This window comes from Scyliorhinus torazame, unplaced genomic scaffold, assembly GCF_047496885.1.
Source record: "Scyliorhinus torazame isolate Kashiwa2021f unplaced genomic scaffold, sScyTor2.1 scaffold_895, whole genome shotgun sequence".
Classification (NCBI taxonomy): Eukaryota; Metazoa; Chordata; class Chondrichthyes; order Carcharhiniformes; family Scyliorhinidae; genus Scyliorhinus; species Scyliorhinus torazame.
The window spans coordinates 35,101-58,536 of record NW_027308622.1 but is presented as its reverse complement, the minus strand read 5'-3'; the positions used below and the strand labels follow the sequence as shown (position 1 = coordinate 58,536).

At 49.2% G+C, this 23,436-nt stretch overlaps 1 protein-coding gene across 1 annotated transcript in view; it reads left to right on the top strand.

Moving 5' to 3' along the window:
• LOC140406819 (nucleoside diphosphate kinase A-like) overlaps positions 1 to 23,436 on the top strand; it is a 53,359-nt gene that overhangs the window by 27,298 nt on the left and 2,625 nt on the right. Inside the window, exon 3 of the mRNA XM_072494718.1 lies at positions 19,150 to 19,251. Within this exon, the coding sequence (XP_072350819.1) occupies positions 19,150 to 19,251 (102 nt within the window). The remainder of the gene's footprint in view (positions 1 to 19,149; positions 19,252 to 23,436) is intronic.

Below are 23,436 nucleotides of genomic sequence, written 5' to 3'. Positions count from 1 at the left end.
ACCCCTTACTGTAACACTGATATACCCCACACCCCTCACTGTAACACTGATATATCCAACACCCCTCACTGTAACACTGATATACCCCACACCCCTCACTGTAACACTGATATATCCCACACCCCTTACTGTAACACTGATATACCCCACACCCCTCACTGTAACACTCTGATATACCCACACACCTCACTGTAACACTGATATACCCCACACCCCTCACTGTAACACTCTGATATACCCCACACCCCTCACTGTAACACTGATATACCCCACACCCCTCACTGTAACACTCTGATATACCCCACACCCCTCACTGTAACACTCTGATATACCCACACCCCTCACTGTAACACTGATATACCCCATACCCCTCACTTTAACACTGATATATCCCACACCCCTCACTGTAACACTCTGCTGTACCCCACACCCCTCACTGTAACACTGATATACCTCACACCCCTCACTGTAACACTGATATACCCCACACCCCTCACTGTAACACTGATATATCCCACACCCCTCACTGTAACACTGATATATCCCACACCCCTAACTGTAACACTGATTTACCCACACCCCTCACTGTAACACTGATATACCCCACACCCCTCACTGTAACACTGATATATCCCACACCCCTAACTGTAACACTGATATATCCCACACCCCTCACTGTAACACTCTGATATACCCCACACCCCTCACTGTAACACTGATATACCTCACACCCCTCACTGTAACACTGATATACCCCACACCCCTCACTGTAACACTGATATATCCCACACCCCTCACTGTAACACTGATATATCCCACACCCCTAACTGTAACACTGATTTACCCACACCCCTCACTGTAACACTGATATACCCCACACCCCTCACTGTAACACTGATATATCCCACACCCCTAACTGTAACACTGATATATCCCACACCCCTCACTGTAACACTCTGATATACCCCACACCCCTCACTGTAACACTTATATATCCCACACCCCTCACTGTAACACTCTGATATACCCCACACCCCTCACTGTAACACTGATATACCCCACACCCCTCACTGTAACACTGATATATCCCACACCCCTCACTGTAACACTGATATCCCCCACACCCCTCACTGTAACGCTCTGATATTCACCACACCCCTCACTGTAAAACTCTGATATACCCCACACCACTCACTGTAACTGATAAATCCCACACCCCTCACTGTAACACTGATATATCCCACACCCCTCACTGTAACACTGATATACCCCACACCCCTCACTGTAACACTGATATACCCCACACCCCTCACTGTAACACTGATATATCCCACACCCCTCACTGTAACACTGATATACCCCACACCCCTCACTGTAACAATGATATATCCCACACCCCTCACTGTAACACTCTGATATACCGCACACCCCTCACTGTAACACTCTGATATACCCCACACCACACACTGTAACTGATAAATCCCACACCCCTCACTGTAACACTGATATATCCCACAGCCCTCACTGTAACACTGATATACCCCACACCCCTCACTGTAACACTGATATACCCCACACCCCTCACTGTAACACTGATATACCTCACACCCCTCACTGTAACACTGATATACCCCACACCCCTCACTGTAACACTGATATACCCCACACCCCTCACTGTAACACTGATATACCCCACACCCCTCACTGTAACACTGATATATCCCACACCCCTCACCGTGACACTGATATACCCCACACCCCTCACTGTAACACTGATATACCCCACACCCCTCACTATAACACTGATATATCCCACACCCCTCACTGTAACACTCTGATATATCCCACACCCCTCACTGTAACACTGATATATCCCACACCCCTCACTGTAACACTGATATACCCCACACTCCTCACTGTAACACTGATATACCCCACACCCCTCACTGTAACACTGATATATCCCACACCCCTCACTGTAACACTGATATACCCCACACCCCTCACTGTAACACTGATATACCCCATACCCCTCACTGTAACACTCTGATATATCCCACACCCCTCACTGTAACACTGATATACCCCACACCCCTCACTGTAACACACTCTGGTATACCCCACACCCCTCACTGTAACACTGATATACCCCACACCCCTCACTGTAACACTGATATACCCCACACCCCTCACTGTAACACTGATATACCCCACACCCTTCACTGTAACACTCTGATATACCCCACACCCCTCATGTAACACTCTGATATATCCCACACCCCTCACTGTAACACTGATATATCCCACACCCCTCACTGTAACACTGATATATCCCACACCCCTCACTGTAACACTGATGTACCCCACACCCCTCACTGTAACACTGATATACCTCACACCCCTCACTGTAACACTGATATATCCCACACCCCTCACTGTAACACTGATATACCCACACCCCTCACTGTAACACTGATATACCCCACACTCCTCACAGTAACACTGATATACCCCACACCCATCACTGTAACACTGATATACCTACACCCCTCACTGTAACACTGATATACCCCACACTCCTCACAGTAACACTGATATACCCCACACCCCTCACTGTAACACTGATATATCCCACACCCCTCACTGTAACACTGATATATCCCACACCCCTCACTGTAACACTCTGATATATCCCACACCCCTCACTGTAACACTGATATACCCCACACCCCTCACTGTAACACTCTGATATATACCACACCCCTCACTGTAACACTCTGATATACCCCACACCCCTCACTGTAACACGGATATATCCCACACACCTCACTGTAACACTGATATACCCCACACTCCTCACAGTAACACTGATATACCCCACACCCCTCACTGTAACACTGATATACCCACACCCCTCACTGTAACACTGATATACCCCACACTCCTCACAGTAACACTGATATACCCCACACCCCTCACTGTAACACTGATATACCCCACACCCCTCACTGTAACACTGATATATCCCACACCCCTCACTGTAACACTCTGATATACCCCACACCCCTCACTGTAACACTGATATATCCCACACCCCTCACTGTAACACTGATATATCACACACTCCTCACAGTAACACTGATATACCCCACACCCCTCACTGTAACACTCTGATATATCCCACACCCCTCACTGTAACACTGATATACCCCACACCCCTCACTGTAACACTCTGATATACCCCACACCCCTCACTGTAACACTCTGATATACCCCACACCCCTCACTTTAACACTGATATATCCCACACCCCTCACTGTGACACTCTCTGATATACCCCACACCCCTCACTGTAACACTGATATACCACACACCCCTCACTGTAACACTGATATACCCCACACCCCTCACTGTAACACTGATATACCCCACACCCCTCACTGTAACACTGATATACCCCACACCCCTCACTGTAACACTGATATATCCCACACCCCTCACTGTAACACTGATATACCCCACACCCCTCACTGTAACACTGATATACCCCACACCCCTCACTGTAACACTGATATATCCCACACCCCTCACTGTAACACTGATATACCCCACACCCCTCACTGTAACACTGATATACCCCACACCCCTCACTGTAACACTGATATATCCCACACTCCTCACTGTAACACTGATATACCACACACCCCTCACTGTGACACTCTCTGATATACCCCACACCCCTCACTGTAACACTGATATATCCCACACCCCTCACTGTAACACTGATATACCCCACACCCCTCACTGTAACACTGATATACCCACACCCCTCACTGTAACACTCTGATATACCCCACGCCCCTCACAGTAACACTGATATACCCCACACCCCTCACTGTAACACTCTGATATACCCCACACCCCTCACTGTAACACTGATATATCCCACGCCCCTCACAGTAACACTCTGGTATACCCCACACCCCTCACTGTAACACTGATATACCCCACAGCCCTCACTGTAACACTCTGATTTACCCCACACCCCTCACTGTAACGCTGATATATCCCACACCCCTCACTCTAACACTGATTTACCCCACATCCCTCACTGTAACTGATATATCCCACACCCCTCACTGTAACACTGATATATCCCACATCCCTCACTGTAACTGATATATCCCACACCCCTCACTGTAACACTCTGATATACCTCACACCCCTCACTGTAACACTGGTATACCCCACACCCCTCACTGTAACACTGATATACCCCACACCCCTCACTGTAACACTGATATATCCCACACCCCTCACTGTAACACTCTGATATACCCCACACCCCTCACTGCAACACTCTGATATATCCCACACCCCTCACTGTAACACTCTGATATACCCCACACCCCTCATTGTAACACTGATATACCCCACACCCCTCACTGTAACACTCTGATATATCCCACACCCCTCACTCGAACACTGATATACCCCACATCCCTCACTGTAACTGATATGTCCCACACCCCTCACTGTAACACTGATATACCCCACACCCCTCACTGTAACACTGATATACCCCACACCCCTCACTGTAACCCTGATATATCCCACACCCCTCACTGTAACACTGATATACCCCACACCCCTCACTGTAACACTGATATATCCCACCCCCCTCACTGTAACACTCTGATATACCCCACACCCCTCACTGTAACACTGATATACCCCACACCCCTCACTGTAACACTCTGATATACCCCACACCCCTCATTGTAACACTGATATACACCACACCCCTCACTGTAACACTCTGATATATCCCACACCCCTCACTCTAACACTGATATACCCCACATCCCTCACTGTAACTGATATATCCCACACCCCTCACTGTAACACTGATATATCCCACATCCCTCACTGTAACTGATATACCCCACACCCCTCACTGTAACACTGATATACCCCACAACCCTCACTGTAACACTGATATATCCCACACCCCTCACTGTAACACTGATATACCCCACACCCCTCACTGTAACACTGATATATCCCACACCCCTCACTGTAACACTGATATACCCCACACACCTCACTGTAACAGTCTGATATACCCCACACCCCTCATTGTAACACTCATATACCCCACACCCCTCACTGTAACACTGATATACCCCACACCCCTCACTGTAACACTCTGATATACCCCACACCCCTCACTGTAACACTGATATATCCCACACCCCTCACTGTAACAGTGATATACCCCACACCCCTCACTGTAACACTCTGATATACCCACACCCCTCACTGTAACACTGATATACCCCACACCCCTCACTGTAACACAATGATATACCCCACAACCCTCACTGTAACACTGATATACCCCACACCCCTCACTGTAACACTCTGATATACCCCACACCCCTCACTGTAACACTCTGATATACCCCACACCCCTCACTGTAACACTGATATACCCCATACCCCTCACCGTAACACTGATATACCCCACACCCCTCACTGTAACACTCTGATATACCCACACCCCTCACTGTAACACTGATATACCCCACACCCCTCACTGTAACACTCTGATATACCCCACACCCCTCACTGTAACACTCTGATATACCCACACCCCTCACTGTAACACTGATAAACCCCATACCCCTCACTGTAACACTGATATATCCCACATCCCTCACTGTAACACTCTGCTATACCCCACACCCCTCACTGTAACACTGATATACACCACACCCCTCACTGTAACACTCTGATATACCCCACACCACTCACTGTAACTGATAAATCCCACACCCCTCACTGTAACACTGATATATCCCACACCCCTCACTGTAACACTGAAATACCCACACCCCTCACTGTAGCACTGATATACCCCACACCCCTCACTGTAACACTGATATACCCCACACCCCTCACTGTAACACTGATATACCCCACGCCCCTCACTGTAACACTGATATACCCCACACCCCTCACTGTAACTGTGATATACCCCACACCCCTCACTGTAACACTGATATATCCCACACCCCTCACTGTAACACTCTGATATACCCCACACCCCTCACTGTAACACTGATATACCCCACACCCCTCACTGTAACACTGATATACCCCACACCCCTCACTTTAACACTGATATACCCCACACCCCTCACTGTAACACTGATATATCCCACACCCCTCACCGTGACACTGATATACCCCACACCCCTCACTGTAACACTGATATACCCCACACCCCTCACTGTAACACTGATATATCCCACACCCCTCACTGTAACCCTCTGATATATCCCACACCCCTCACTGTAACTCTGATATACACCACACCCCTCACTGTAACACTCTGATATACCCCACACCCCTCACTGTAACACTCTGATATACCCCACCCCCCTCACTGTAACACTGATATACCCCACACCCCTCACTGTAACACTGATATATCCCACACCCCTCACTGTAACACTGATATACCCCACACTCCTCACTGTAACACTGATAGACCCCACACCCCTCACTGTAACACTGATATACCCCACACCCCTCACTGTAACACTGATATATCCCACACCCCTCACTGTAACACTGATATACCCCACACCCCTCACTGTAACACTGATATACCCCATACCCCTCACTGTAACACTCTGATATATCCCACACCCCTCACTGTAACACACTCTGATATACCCCACACCCCTCACTGTAACACTCATATACCCCACACCCCTCACTGTAACACTCTGATATACCGCACACCCCTCACTGTAACACTGATATATCCAACACCCCTCACTGTAACACTCTGATATACCCCACACCCTTCACTGTAACACTGATATACCCCACACCCCTCACTGTAACACTCTGATATATCCCACACCCCTCACTGTAACACTGATATATGCCACACCCCTCACTGTAACACTCTGATATATCCCACACCCCTCACTGTAACACTCTGATATAACCCACACCCCTCACTGTAACACTGATATACCCCACACCCCTCACTGTAACACTCTGATATACCCCACGCCCCTCACTGTAACACTCTGATATACCCTACACCCCTCACTGTAACACTCTCTGATATACCCCACACCCCTCACTGTAACACTGATATACCCCACACCCCTCACTGTAACACTGATATACACCACACCCCTCACTGTAACACTCTGATATACCCCACACCCCTCACTGTAACACTGATATACCCCACACCCCTCACTGTAACACTGATATACCCCACACCCCTCACTGTAACACTCTGATATACCCCACACCCCTCACTGTAACACTGATATACCCCACACCCCTCACTGTAACACTGATATATCCCACACCCCTCACTGTAACGCTGATATATCCCACACCCCTAACTGTAACACTGATTTACCCCACACCCCTCACTGTAACACTGATATACCCCACACCCCTCACTGTAACACTGATTTACCCCACACCCCTCACTGTAACACTGATATACACCACACCCCTCACTGTAACACTGATATACACCACACCCCTCACTGTAACACTGATATACCCCACACCCCTCAATGTAACTGATAAATCCCACACCCCTCACTGTAACACTCTGATATACCCCACACCCCTCACTGTAACACTGAAATACCCACACCCCTCACTGTAACACTGATATACCCCACACACCTCACTGTAACACTCTGATATACCCCACACCCCTCAATGTAACTGATAAATCCCACACCCCTCACTGTAACACTCTGATATAACCCACACCCCTCACTGTAACACTGATATACCCCACACCCCTCACTGTAACACTCTGATATACCCCACGCCCCTCACTGTAACACTCTGATATACCCTACACCCCTCACTGTAACACTCTCTGATATACCCCACACCCCTCACTGTAACACTGATATACCCCACACCCCTCACTGTAACACTGATATACACCACACCCCTCACTGTAACACTCTGATATACCCCACACCCCTCACTGTAACACTGATATACCCCACACCCCTCACTGTAACACTGATATACCCCACACCCCTCACTGTAACACTCTGATATACCCCACACCCCTCACTGTAACACTGATATACCCCACACCCCTCACTGTAACACTGATATATCCCACACCCCTCACTGTAACGCTGATATATCCCACACCCCTAACTGTAACACTGATATATCCCACACCCCTCACTGTAACACTCTGATATACCCCACACCCCTCACTGTAACACTGATATATCCCACACCCCTCACTGTAACACTGATATACCCCACACCCCTCATTGTAACACTGATATATCCCACACCCCTCACTGTAACACTGATTTACCCCACACCCCTCACTGTAACACTGATATACCCCACACCCCTCACTGTAACACTGATTTACCCCACACCCCTCACTGTAACACTGATATACACCACACCCCTCACTGTAACACTGATATACACCACACCCCTCACTGTAACACTGATATACCCCACACCCCTCAATGTAACTGATAAATCCCACACCCCTCACTGTAACACTCTGATATACCCCACACCCCTCACTGTAACACTGATATACCCCACACCCCTCACTGTAACACTGATATACCCCACACCCCTCACTGTAACACTGATATACCCCACACCCCTCACTGTAACTGTGATATACCCCACACCCCTCACTGTAACACTGATATATCCCACACCCCTCACTGTAACACTGATATATCCCACACCCCTCACTGTAACACTCTGATATACCCCACACCCCTCACTGTAACACTGATTTACCCCACACCCCTCACTGTAACACTGATATACACCACACCCCTCACTGTAACACTGATATACACCACACCCCTCACTGTAACACTGATATACCCCACACCCCTCAATGTAACTGATAAATCCCACACCCCTCACTGTAACACTCTGATATACCCCACACCCCTCACTGTAACACTGATATACCCCACACCCCTCACTGTAACACTGATATACCCCACACCCCTCACTGTAACACTGATATACCCCACACCCCTCACTGTAACTGTGATATACCCCACACCCCTCACTGTAACACTGATATATCCCACACCCCTCACTGTAACACTGATATATCCCACACCCCTCACTGTAACACTCTGATATACCCCACACCCCTCACTGTAACACTGATTTACCCCACACCCCTCACTGTAACACTGATATACACCACACCCCTCACTGTAACACTGATATACACCACACCCCTCACTGTAACACTGATATACCCCACACCCCTCAATGTAACTGATAAATCCCACACCCCTCAATGTAACTGATAAATCCCACACCCCTCACTGTAACTGATAAATCACACACCCCTCACTGTAACACTCTGATATACCCACACCCCTCACAGTAACACTCTGATATACCCCACACCCCTCACTGTAACACTGATATACCTCACACCCCTCACTGTAACACTGATATACCCCACACCCCTCCCTGTAACTGATAAATCCCACACCCCTCACTGTAACACTGATATACCCCACACCCCTCACTGTAACACTGATATACCCCACACCCCTCACTGTAACACTGATATATCCCACACCCCTCACTGTAACACTGATATACCCCACACCCCTCACTGTAACACTGATATACCCCACACCCCTCACTGTAACACTGATATATCCCACACCCCTCACTGTAACACTGATATACCTCACACCCCTCACTGTAACACTGATATACCCCACACCCCTCACTGTAACACTGATATACCCCACACCCCTCAATGTAACTGATAAATCCCACACCCCTCACTGTAACACTCTGATATACCTCACACCCCTCACTGTAACACTGATATATCCCACACCCCTCACTGTAACTCTCTGATATACCCCACACCCCTCACTGTAACACTCTGATATACCCCACACCCCTCACTGTAACACTCTGATATACCCCACACCCCTCACTGTAACACGGATATACCCCACACCCCTCACTGTAACACTGATATACCCCACACCCCTCACTGTAACACTCTGATATACCCCACACCCCTCACTGTAACACTCATATACCCCACACCCCTCACTGTAACTCTGATATACCCCACACCCCTCACTGTAACACTGATATACCCCACACCCCTCACTGTAACACTGATATACCCCACACCCCTCACTGTAACACTGATTTACCCCACACCCCTCACTGTAACACTGATATACACCACACCCCTCACTGTAACACTGATATACACCACACCCCTCACTGTAACACTGATATACCCCACACCCCTCAATGTAACTGATAAATCCCACACCCCTCACTGTAACACTCTGATATACCCCACACCCCTCACTGTAACACTGAAATACCCACACCCCTCACTGTAACACTGATATACCCCACACACCTCACTGTAACACTCTGATATACCCCACACCCCTCAATGTAACTGATAAATCCCACACCCCTCACTGTAACACTCTGATATAACCCACACCCCTCACTGTAACACTGATATACCCCACACCCCTCACTGTAACACTCTGATATACCCCACGCCCCTCACTGTAACACTCTGATATACCCTACACCCCTCACTGTAACACTCTCTGATATACCCCACACCCCTCACTGTAACACTGATATACCCCACACCCCTCACTGTAACACTGATATACACCACACCCCTCACTGTAACACTCTGATATACCCCACACCCCTCACTGTAACACTGATATACCCCACACCCCTCACTGTAACACTGATATACCCCACACCCCTCACTGTAACACTCTGATATACCCCACACCCCTCACTGTAACACTGATATACCCCACACCCCTCACTGTAACACTGATATATCCCACACCCCTCACTGTAACGCTGATATATCCCACACCCCTAACTGTAACACTGATATATCCCACACCCCTCACTGTAACACTCTGATATACCCCACACCCCTCACTGTAACACTGATATATCCCACACCCCTCACTGTAACACTGATATACCCCACACCCCTCATTGTAACACTGATATATCCCACACCCCTCACTGTAACACTGATTTACCCCACACCCCTCACTGTAACACTGATATACCCCACACCCCTCACTGTAACACTGATTTACCCCACACCCCTCACTGTAACACTGATATACACCACACCCCTCACTGTAACACTGATATACACCACACCCCTCACTGTAACACTGATATACCCCACACCCCTGAATGTAACTGATAAATCCCACACCCCTCACTGTAACACTCTGATATACCCCACACCCCTCACTGTAACACTGATATACCCCACACCCCTCACTGTAACACTGATATACCCCACACCCCTCACTGTAACACTGATATACCCCACACCACTCACTGTAACTGTGATATACCCCACACCCCTCACTGTAACACTGATATATCCCACACCCCTCACTGTAACACTGATATATCCCACACCCCTCACTGTAACACTCTGATATACCCCACACCCCTCACTGTAACACTGATTTACCCCACACCCCTCACTGTAACACTGATATACACCACACCCCTCACTGTAACACTGATATACACCACACCCCTCACTGTAACACTGATATACCCCACACCCCTCAATGTAACTGATAAATCCCACACCCCTCACTGTAACACTCTGATATACCCCACACCCCTCACTGTAACACTGATATACCCCACACCCCTCACTGTAACACTGATATACCCCACACCCCTCACTGTAACACTGATATACCCCACACCCCTCACTGTAACTGTGATATACCCCACACCCCTCACTGTAACACTGATATATCCCACACCCCTCACTGTAACACTGATATATCCCACACCCCTCACTGTAACACTCTGATATACCCCACACCCCTCACTGTAACACTGATTTACCCCACACCCCTCACTGTAACACTGATATACACCACACCCCTCACTGTAACACTGATATACACCACACCCCTCACTGTAACACTGATATACCCCACACCCCTCAATGTAACTGATAAATCCCACACCCCTCAATGTAACTGATAAATCCCACACCCCTCACTGTAACTGATAAATCACACACCCCTCACTGTAACACTCTGATATACCCACACCCCTCACAGTAACACTCTGATATACCCCACACCCCTCACTGTAACACTGATATACCTCACACCCCTCACTGTAACACTGATATACCCCACACCCCTCCCTGTAACTGATAAATCCCACACCCCTCACTGTAACACTGATATACCCCACACCCCTCACTGTAACACTGATATACCCCACACCCCTCACTGTAACACTGATATATCCCACACCCCTCACTGTAACACTGATATACCCCACACCCCTCACTGTAACACTGATATACCCCACACCCCTCACTGTAACACTGATATATCCCACACCCCTCACTGTAACACTGATATACCTCACACCCCTCACTGTAACACTGATATACCCCACACCCCTCACTGTAACACTGATATACCCCACACCCCTCAATGTAACTGATAAATCCCACACCCCTCACTGTAACACTTTGATATACCTCACACCCCTCACTGTAACACTGATATATCCCACACCCCTCACTGTAACTCTCTGATATACCCCACACCCCTCACTGTAACACTCTGATATACCCCACACCCCTCACTGTAACACTCTGATATACCCCACACCCCTCACTGTAACACGGATATACCCCACACCCCTCACTGTAACACTGATATACCCCACACCCCTCACTGTAACACTCTGATATACCCCACACCCCTCACTGTAACACTCATATACCCCACACCCCTCACTGTAACTCTGATATACCCCACACCCCTCACTGTAACACTGATATACCCCACACCCCTCACTGTAACACTGATATACCCCACACCCCTCACTGTAACACTGATATACCCCACACCCCTCACTGTAACACTCTGATATACCCCACACCCTTCACTGTAACACTGATATACCCCACACCCCTCACTGTAACACTCTGATATATCCCACACCCCTCACTGTAACACTGATATATGCCACACCCCTCACTGTAACACTCTGATATATCCCACACCCCTCACTGTAACACTCTGATATAACCCACACCCCTCACTGTAACACTGATATACCCCACACCCCTCACTGTAACACTCTGATATACCCCACGCCCCTCACTGTAACACTCTGATATACCCTACACCCCTCACTGTAACACTCTCTGATATACCCCACACCCCTCACTGTAACACTGATATACCCCACACCCCTCACTGTAACACTGATATACACCACACCCCTCACTGTAACACTCTGATATACCCCACACCCCTCACTGTAACACTGATATACCCCACACCCCTCACTGTAACACTGATATACCCCACACCCCTCACTGTAACACTCTGATATACCCCACACCCCTCACTGTAACACTGATATACCCCACACCCCTCACTGTAACACTGATATATCCCACACCCCTCACTGTAACACTCTCTGATATACCCCACACCCCTCACTGTAACACTGATATACCCCACACCCCTCACTGTAACACTGATATACACCACACCCCTCACTGTAACACTCTGATATACCCCACACCCCTCACTGTAACACTGATATACCCCACACCCCTCACTGGAACACTGATATACCCCACACCCCTCACTGTAACACTCTGATATACCCCACACCCCTCACTGTAACACTGATATACCCCACACCCCTCACTGTAACACTGATATATCCCACACCCCTCACTGTAACGCTGATATATCCCACACCCCTAACTGTAACACTGATTTACCCCACACCCCTCACTGTAACACTGATATACCCCACACCCCTCACTGTAACACTGATTTACCCCACACCCCTCACTGTAACACTGATATACACCACACCCCTCACTGTAACACTGATATACACCACACCCCTCACTGTAACACTGATATACCCCACACCCCTCAATGTAACTGATAAATCCCACACCCCTCACTGTAACACTCTGATATACCCCACACCCCTCACTGTAACACTGAAATACCCACACCCCTCACTGTAACACTGATATACCCCACACACCTCACTGTAACACTCTGATATACCCCACACCCCTCAATGTAACTGATAAATCCCACACCCCTCACTGTAACACTCTGATATAACCCACACCCCTCACTGTAACACTGATATACCCCACACCCCTCACTGTAACACTCTGATATACCCCACGCCCCTCACTGTAACACTCTGATATACCCTACACCCCTCACTGTAACACTCTCTGATATACCCCACACCCCTCACTGTAACACTGATATACCCCACACCCCTCACTGTAACACTGATATACACCACACCCCTCACTGTAACACTCTGATATACCCCACACCCCTCACTGTAACACTGATATACCCCACACCCCTCACTGTAACACTGATATACCCCACACCCCTCACTGTAACACTCTGATATACCCCACACCCCTCACTGTAACACTGATATACCCCACACCCCTCACTGTAACACTGATATATCCCACACCCCTCACTGTAACGCTGATATATCCCACACCCCTAACTGTAACACTGATATATCCCACACCCCTCACTGTAACACTCTGATATACCCCACACCCCTCACTGTAACACTGATATATCCCACACCCCTCACTGTAACACTGATATACCCCACACCCCTCATTGTAACACTGATATATCCCACACCCCTCACTGTAACACTGATTTACCCCACACCCCTCACTGTAACACTGATATACCCCACACCCCTCACTGTAACACTGATTTACCCCACACCCCTCACTGTAACACTGATATACACCACACCCCTCACTGTAACACTGATATACCCCACACCCCTCAATGTAACTGATAAATCCCACACCCCTCACTGTAACACTCTGATATACCCCACACCCCTCACTGTAACACTGATATACCCCACACCCCTCACTGTAACACTGATATACCCCACACCCCTCACTGTAACACTGATATACCCCACACCCCTCACTGTAACTGTGATATACCCCACACCCCTCACTGTAACACTGATATATCCCACACCCCTCACTGTAACACTGATATATCCCACACCCCTCACTGTAACACTGATATATCCCACACCCCTCACTGTAACACTCTGATATACCCCACACCCCTCACTGTAACACTGATTTACCCCACACCCCTCACTGTAACACTGATATACACCACACCCCTCACTGTAACACTGATATACCCCACACCCCTCAATGTAACTGATAAATCCCACACCCCTCACTGTAACACTCTGATATACCCCACACCCCTCACTGTAACACTGATATACCCCACACCCCTCACTGTAACACTGATATACCCCACACCCCTCACGGTAACACTGATATACCCCACACCCCTCACTGTAACTGTGATATACCCCACACCCCTCACTGTAACACTGATATATCCCACACCCCTCACTGTAACACTGATATATCCCACACCCCTCACTGTAACACTCTGATATACCCCACACCCCTCACTGTAACACTGATTTACCCCACACCCCTCACTGTAACACTGATATACACCACACCCCTCACTGTAACACTGATATACACCACACCCCTCACTGTAACACTGATATACCCCACACCCCTCAATGTAACTGATAAATCCCACACCCCTCAATGTAACTGATAAATCCCACACCCCTCACTGTAACTGATAAATCACACACCCCTCACTGTAACACTCTGATATACCCACACCCCTCACAGTAACACTCTGATATACCCCACACCCCTCACTGTAACACTGATATACCTCACACCCCTCACTGTAACACTGATATACCCCACACCCCTCCCTGTAACTGATAAATCCCACACCCCTCACTGTAACACTGATATACCCCACACCCCTCACTGTAACACTGATATACCCCACACCCCTCACTGTAACACTGATATATCCCACACCCCTCACTGTAACACTGATATACCCCACACCCCTCACTGTAACACTGATATACCCCACACCCCTCACTGTAACACTGATATATCCCACACCCCTCACTGTAACACTGATATACCTCACACCCCTCACTGTAACACTGATATACCCCACACCCCTCACTGTAACACTGATATACCCCACACCCCTCAATGTAACTGATAAATCCCACACCCCTCACTGTAACACTCTGATATACCTCACACCCCTCACTGTAACACTGATATATCCCACACCCCTCACTGTAACTCTCTGATATACCCCACACCCCTCACTGTAACACTCTGATATACCCCACACCCCTCACTGTAACACTCTGATATACCCCACACCCCTCACTGTAACACGGATATACCCCACACCCCTCACTGTAACACTGATATACCCCACACCCCTCACTGTAACACTCTGATATACCCCACACCCCTCACTGTAACACTCATATACCCCACACCCCTCACTGTAACTCTGATATACCCCACACCCCTCACTGTAACACTGATATACCCCACACCCCTCACTGTAACACTGATATACCCCACACCCCTCACTGTAACACTGATATACCCCACACCCCTCACTGTAACACTGATATACCCCACACCCCTCACTGTAACACTGATATACCTCACACCCCTCACTGTAACACTGATATACCCCACACCCCTCACTGTAACACTGATATACCCCACACCCCTCACTGTAACACTGATATACCCCACACCCCTCACTGTAACACTGATATACCCCACACTCCTTACTGTAACACTGATATACCCCACACCCCTCCCTGTAACACTCTGATATATCCCACACCCCTCACTGTAACACTCTGATATACCCCACACCCCTCACTGTAACACTGATATACCCCACACCCCTCACTGTAACACTGATATACCCCACACCCCTCACTGTAACACTGATATACCCCACACCCCTCACTGTAACACTGATATACCCCACGCCCCTCACTGTAACACTCTGATATACCCCACACCCCTCACTGTAACACTGATATACCCCACGCCCCTCACTGTAACACTCTGATATACCCCACACCCCTCACCGTGACACTGATATACCCCACACCCCTCACTGTAACACTGATATACCCCACACCCCTCACTGTAACTCTGATATACCCACACCCCTCACTGTAACACTGATATACACCACACCCCTCACTGTAACACTGATATACCCCACACCCCTCACTGTAACACTGATATACCCCACACCCCTCACTGTAACACTGATATACCCCACACCCCTCACTGTAACACTGATATATCACACAATCCTCACTGTAACACTGATATACCCCACACCCCTCACTGTAACACTGATATACCCCACACCCCTCACTGTAACACTGATATACCCCACACCCCTCACTGTAACACTGATATATCCCACACCCCTCACTGTAACACTGATATACCCCACACCCCACACTGTAACACTGATATACCCCACACCCCTCACTGTAACACTCTGATATACCCCACACCCCTCACTGTAACACTGATATACCCCACACCCCTCACTGTAACACTGATATATCCCACACCCCTCACTGTAACACTGATATACCCCACACCCCACACTGTAACACTGATATACCCCACACTCCTCACTGTAACACTCTGATATAATCCCACACCCCACACTGTAACACTGATATACCCCACACTCCTCACTGTAACAATGATATATCCCACACCCCTCACTGTAACACTCTGATATACCCACACCCCTCACTGTAACACTGATATACCCCACACCCCTCACTGTAACACTGATATACCCCACACCCCTCACTGTAACACTGATATACCCCACACCCCTCACTGTAACACTCTGATATACCCCACACCCCTCACTGTAACACTGATATACCCCACACCCCTCACTGTAACACTGATAGACCCCACACCCCTCACTGTAACACTGATATATCCCACACCCCTCACTGTAACACTGAAATACCCACACCCCTCACTGTAACACTGATATACCCCACACCCCTCACTGTAACACTGATATACCCCACACCCCTCACTGTAACACTCTGATATACCCCACACCCCTCACTGTAACACTGATATACCCCACACCCCTCACTGTAACACTGATATACCCCACACCCTTCACTGTAACACACTGATATACCCCACACCCCTCACTGTAACACTCTGATATACCCCATACCCCTCACTGTAACACTGATATACCCCACACCCCTCACTGTAACACTGATATACCACACACCCCTCACTGTAACACTCTGATATACCCCATACCCCTCACTGTAACACTGATATACCCCACACCCCTCACTGTAACACTGATATACCCCACACCCCTCACTGTAACACTGATATACCCCATACCCCTCACTGTAACACTGATATACCCCACACCCCTCACTGTAACACTGATATACCCCACACCCCTCACTGTGACACTGATATACCCCACACCCCTCACTGTAACACTGATATACCCCACACCCCTCACTGTAACACTCTGATATACCCCACACGCCTCACTGTAACACTCTGATATACACCACACCCCTCACTGTAACACTGATATACCCCACACGCCTCACTGTAACACTCTGGTATACCCCACACCCCTCATTGTAACACTGATATACCCCACGCCCCTCACTGTAACACTCTGATATACCCCACACCCCTCACTGTAACACTGATATACCCCACACGCCTCACTGTAACACTGATATACCCCACACCCCTCACTGTAACAATGATATACCCCACACTCCTCACTGTAACACTGATATACCCCATACCCCTCACTGTACCACTCTGATATATCCCACACCCCTCACCGTAACACTGATATACCCCACACCCCTCACTGTAACAATGATATACCCCACACCCCTCACTGTAACTGATAAATCCCACACTCCCACTTTAACACTCTGATAGAGGTTTAATAATGTGGTTTATTCTGAAATGTAATTCATTGTACACTACAGCCTACCGAAGATTTAGCCAAACATCATTATATCGACCTCAAGGACAAGCCCTTTTACGCTGGACTTTGTAAATTCACCTCTGCTGGTCCCTTCGTAGCGATGGTGAGTATTACGCACCTCTCTCAGACCCCACTCTCTCTCAGACCCCTCTCTCTCTCAGGGAGATATCTGGACACTGACTGGTGTCTCTCAGTCCTCTCTCTCTCTCGGGGAGATATCTGTACACTGACTGGTGTCTCTCAGTCCCCTCTCTCTCTCAGGGAGATATCTGTACACTGACTGGTGTCTCTCAGTCCCCTCTCTCTCTCAGGGAGATATCTGTACACTGACTGGTGTCTCTCAGTCCCTTTTCTCTCTCTCTCTCTCAGGGAGATATCTGTACACTGACTGGTGTGTCTCAGTCCCCTCTCTCTCTCAGGGAGATATCTGTACACTGACTGGTGTCTCTCAGTCCCCTCTCTCTCAGGGAGATATCTGTACACTGACTGGTGTCTCTCAGTCCCCTCTCTCTCTCAGGGAGATATCTGTACACTGACTGGTGTCTCTCAGTCCCCTCTCTCTCAGGGAGATATCTGTACACTGGCTGGTGTCTCTCAGTCCCCTCTCTCTCACAGGGAGATATCTGTACACTGACTGGTGTCTCTCAGTCCCCTCTCTCTCTCAGGGAGATATCTGTACACTGACTGGTGTCTCTCAGTCCCCTCTCTCTCTCAGGGAGATATCTGTACACTGACTGGTGTCTCTCAGTCCCCTCTCTCACAGGGAGATATCTGTACACTGACTGGTGTCTCAGTCCCCTCTCTCTCTCTCAGGGAGATATCTGTACACTGACTGGTGTGTCTCAGTCCCCTCTCTCTCCGGGAGATATCTGTACACTGACTGGTGTCTCTCAGTCCCCTCTCTCTCTCAGGGAGATATCTGTACACTGACTGGTGTCTCTCAGTCCCCTCTCTCTCTCTCAGGGAGATATCTGTACACTGACTGGTGTCTCTCAGTCCCCTCTCTCTCTCGGGGAGATATCTGTACACTGACTGGTGTCTCTCAGTCCCCTCTCTCTCTCAGGGAGATATCTGTACACTGACTGGTGTCTCTCAGTCCCCTCTCTCTCAGGGAGATATCTGTACACTGACTGGTGTCTCTCAGTCCCCTCTCTCAGGGAGATATCTGTACACTGACTGGTGTCTCTCAGTCCCCTCTCTCTCAGGGAGATATCTGTACACTGACTGGTGTCTCTCAGTCCCCTCTCTCTCTCTCAGGGAGATATCTGTACACTGACTGGTGTGTCTCAGTCCCCTCTCTCTCCGGGAGATATCTGTACACTGACTGGTGTCTCTCAGTCCCCTCTCTCTCTCGGGGAGATATCTGTACACTGACTGGTGTCTCTCAGTCCCCTCTCTCTCTCAGGGAGATATCTGTACACTGACTGGTGTCTCTCAGTCCCCTCTCTCTCTCGGGGAGATATCTGTACACTGACTGGTGTCTCTCAGTCCCCTCTCTCTCTCAGGGAGATATCTCTACACTGACTGGCGTCTCTCAGTCCCCTCTCTCTCAGGGAGATATCTGTACACTGACTGGTGTCTCTCAGTCCCCTCTCTCTCAGGGAGATATCTGTACACTGACTGGTGTCTCTCAGTCCCCTCTCTCTCAGGGAGATATCTGTACACTGACTGGTGTCTCTCAGTCCCCTCTCTCTCGGGGAGATATCTGTACACTGACTGGTGTCTCTCAGTCCCCTCTCTCTCTCTCAGGGAGATATCTGTACACTGACTGGTGTCTCTCAGTCCCCCCTCTCTCGGGGAGATATCTGTACACTGACTGGTGTCTCTTCGTCCCCTCTCTCTCAGGGAGATATCTGTACACTGACTGGTGTCTCTCAGTCCCCTCTCTCTCGGGGAGATATCTGTACACTGACTGGTGTCTCTCAGTCCCCTCTCTCTCTCAGGGAGATATCTGTACACTGACTGGTGTCTCTCAGTCCCCTCTCTCTCAGGGAGATATCTGTACACTGACTGGTGTCTCTCAGTCCTCTCTCTCTCGGGGAGATATCTGTACACTGACTGGTGTCTCTCAGTCCCCTCTCTCTCTCAGGGAGATATCTGTACACTGACTGGCGTCTCTCAGTCCCCTCTCTCTCTCTCTCGGGGAGATATCTGTACACTGAGTGGTGTCTCTCAGTCCTCTCTCTCTCAGGGAGATATCTGTACACTGACTGGTGTATCTCAGTCCCCTCTCTCTCAGGGAGATATCTGTACACTGACTGGTGTCTCTCAGTCCTCTCTCTCGGGAAGCTATCTGTACACTGACTGGTGTCTCTCAGTCCCCTCTCTCTCAGGGAGATATCTGTACACTGACTGGTGTCTCTCAGTCCCCTCTCTCTCTCAGGGAGATATCTCTACACTGACTGGTGTCTCTCAGTCCCCTCTCTCTCTCTCAGGGAGATACCTGTACACTGACTGGTGTCTCTCAGTCCCCTCTCTCTCAGGGAGATATCTGTACACTGACTGGTGCCTCTCAGTCCCCTCTCTCTCTCAGGGAGATATCTGTACACTGACTGGTGTCTCTCAGTCCTCTCTCTCGGGAAGCTATCTGTACACTGACTGGTGTCTCTCAGTCCCCTCTCTCTCTCTCAGGGAGATATCTGTACACTGACTGGTGTCTCTCAGACCCCTCTCTCTCTCTCAGGGAGATATCTGTACACTGACTGGTGTCTCTCAGTCCCCTCTCTCTCAGGGAGATATCTGTACACTGACTGGTGTCTCTCAGTCCCCTCTCTCTCGGGGAGATATCTGTACACTGACTGGTGTCTCTCAGTCCCCTCTCTCTCTCTCAGGGAGATATCTGTACACTGACTGGTGTCTCTCAGTCCCCCCTCTCTCGGGGAGATATCTGTACACTGACTGGTGTCTCTTCGTCCCCTCTCTCTCAGGGAGATATCTGTACACTGACTGGTGTCTCTCAGTCCCCTCTCTCTCGGGGAGATATCTGTACACTGACTGGTGTCTCTCAGTCCCCTCTCTCTCTCAGGGAGATATCTGTACACTGACTGGTGTCTCTCAGTCCCCTCTCTCTCAGGGAGATATCTGTACACTGACTGGTGTCTCAGTCCCCCTCTCTCTCTATCTCTCTCGGGGAGATATCTGTACACTGACTGGTGTCTCTCAGTCCTCTCTCTCTCGGGGAGATATCTGTACACTGACTGGTGTCTCTCAGTCCCCTCTCTCTCTCTCAGGGAGATATCTGTACACTGACTGGTGTGTCTCAGTCCCCTCTCTCTCTCAGGGAGATATCTGTACACTGACTGGTGTCTCTCAGTCCCCTCTCTCTCGGGGAGATATCTGTACACTGACTGGTGTCTCTCAGTCCCCTCTCTCTCTCAGGGAGATATCTGTACACTGACTGGCGTCTCTCAGTCCCCTCTCTCTCTCTCTCGGGGAGATATCTGTACACTGAGTGGTGTCTCTCAGTCCTCTCTCTCTCAGGGAGATATCTGTACACTGACTGGTGTATCTCAGTCCCCTCTCTCTCAGGGAGATATCTGTACACTGACTGGTGTCTCTCAGTCCCCTCTCTCTCAGGGAGATATCTGTACACTGACTGGTGTCTCTCAGTCCTCTCTCTCGGGAAGCTATCTGTACACTGACTGGTGTCTCTCAGTCCCCTCTCTCTCAGGGAGATATCTGTACACTGACTGGTGTCTCTCAGTCCCCTCTCTCTCTCAGGGAGATATCTCTACACTGACTGGTGTCTCTCAGTCCCCTCTCTCTCTCTCAGGGAGATACCTGTACACTGACTGGTGTCTCTCAGTCCCCTCTCTCTCAGGGAGATATCTGTACACTGACTGGTGCCTCTCAGTCCCCTCTCTCTCTCAGGGAGATATCTGTACACTGACTGGTGTCTCTCAGTCCTCTCTCTCGGGAAGCTATCTGTACACTGACTGGTGTCTCTCAGTCCCCTCTCTCTCTCTCAGGGAGATATCTGTACACTGACTGGTGTCTCTCAGACCCCTCTCTCTCTCTCAGGGAGATATCTGTACACTGACTGGTGTCTCTCAGTCCCCTCTCTCTCAGGGAGATATCTGTACACTGACTGGTGTCTCTCAGACCCCTCTCTCTCTCTCAGGGAGATATCTGTACACTGACTGGTGTCTCTCAGTCCCCTCTCTCTCAGGGAGATATCTGTACACTGACTGGTGTCTCTCAGACCCCTCTCTCTCTCTCAGGGAGATAGCTGTACACTGACTGGTGTCTCTCAGTCCCCTCTCTCTCGGGGAGAAATCTGTACACTGAC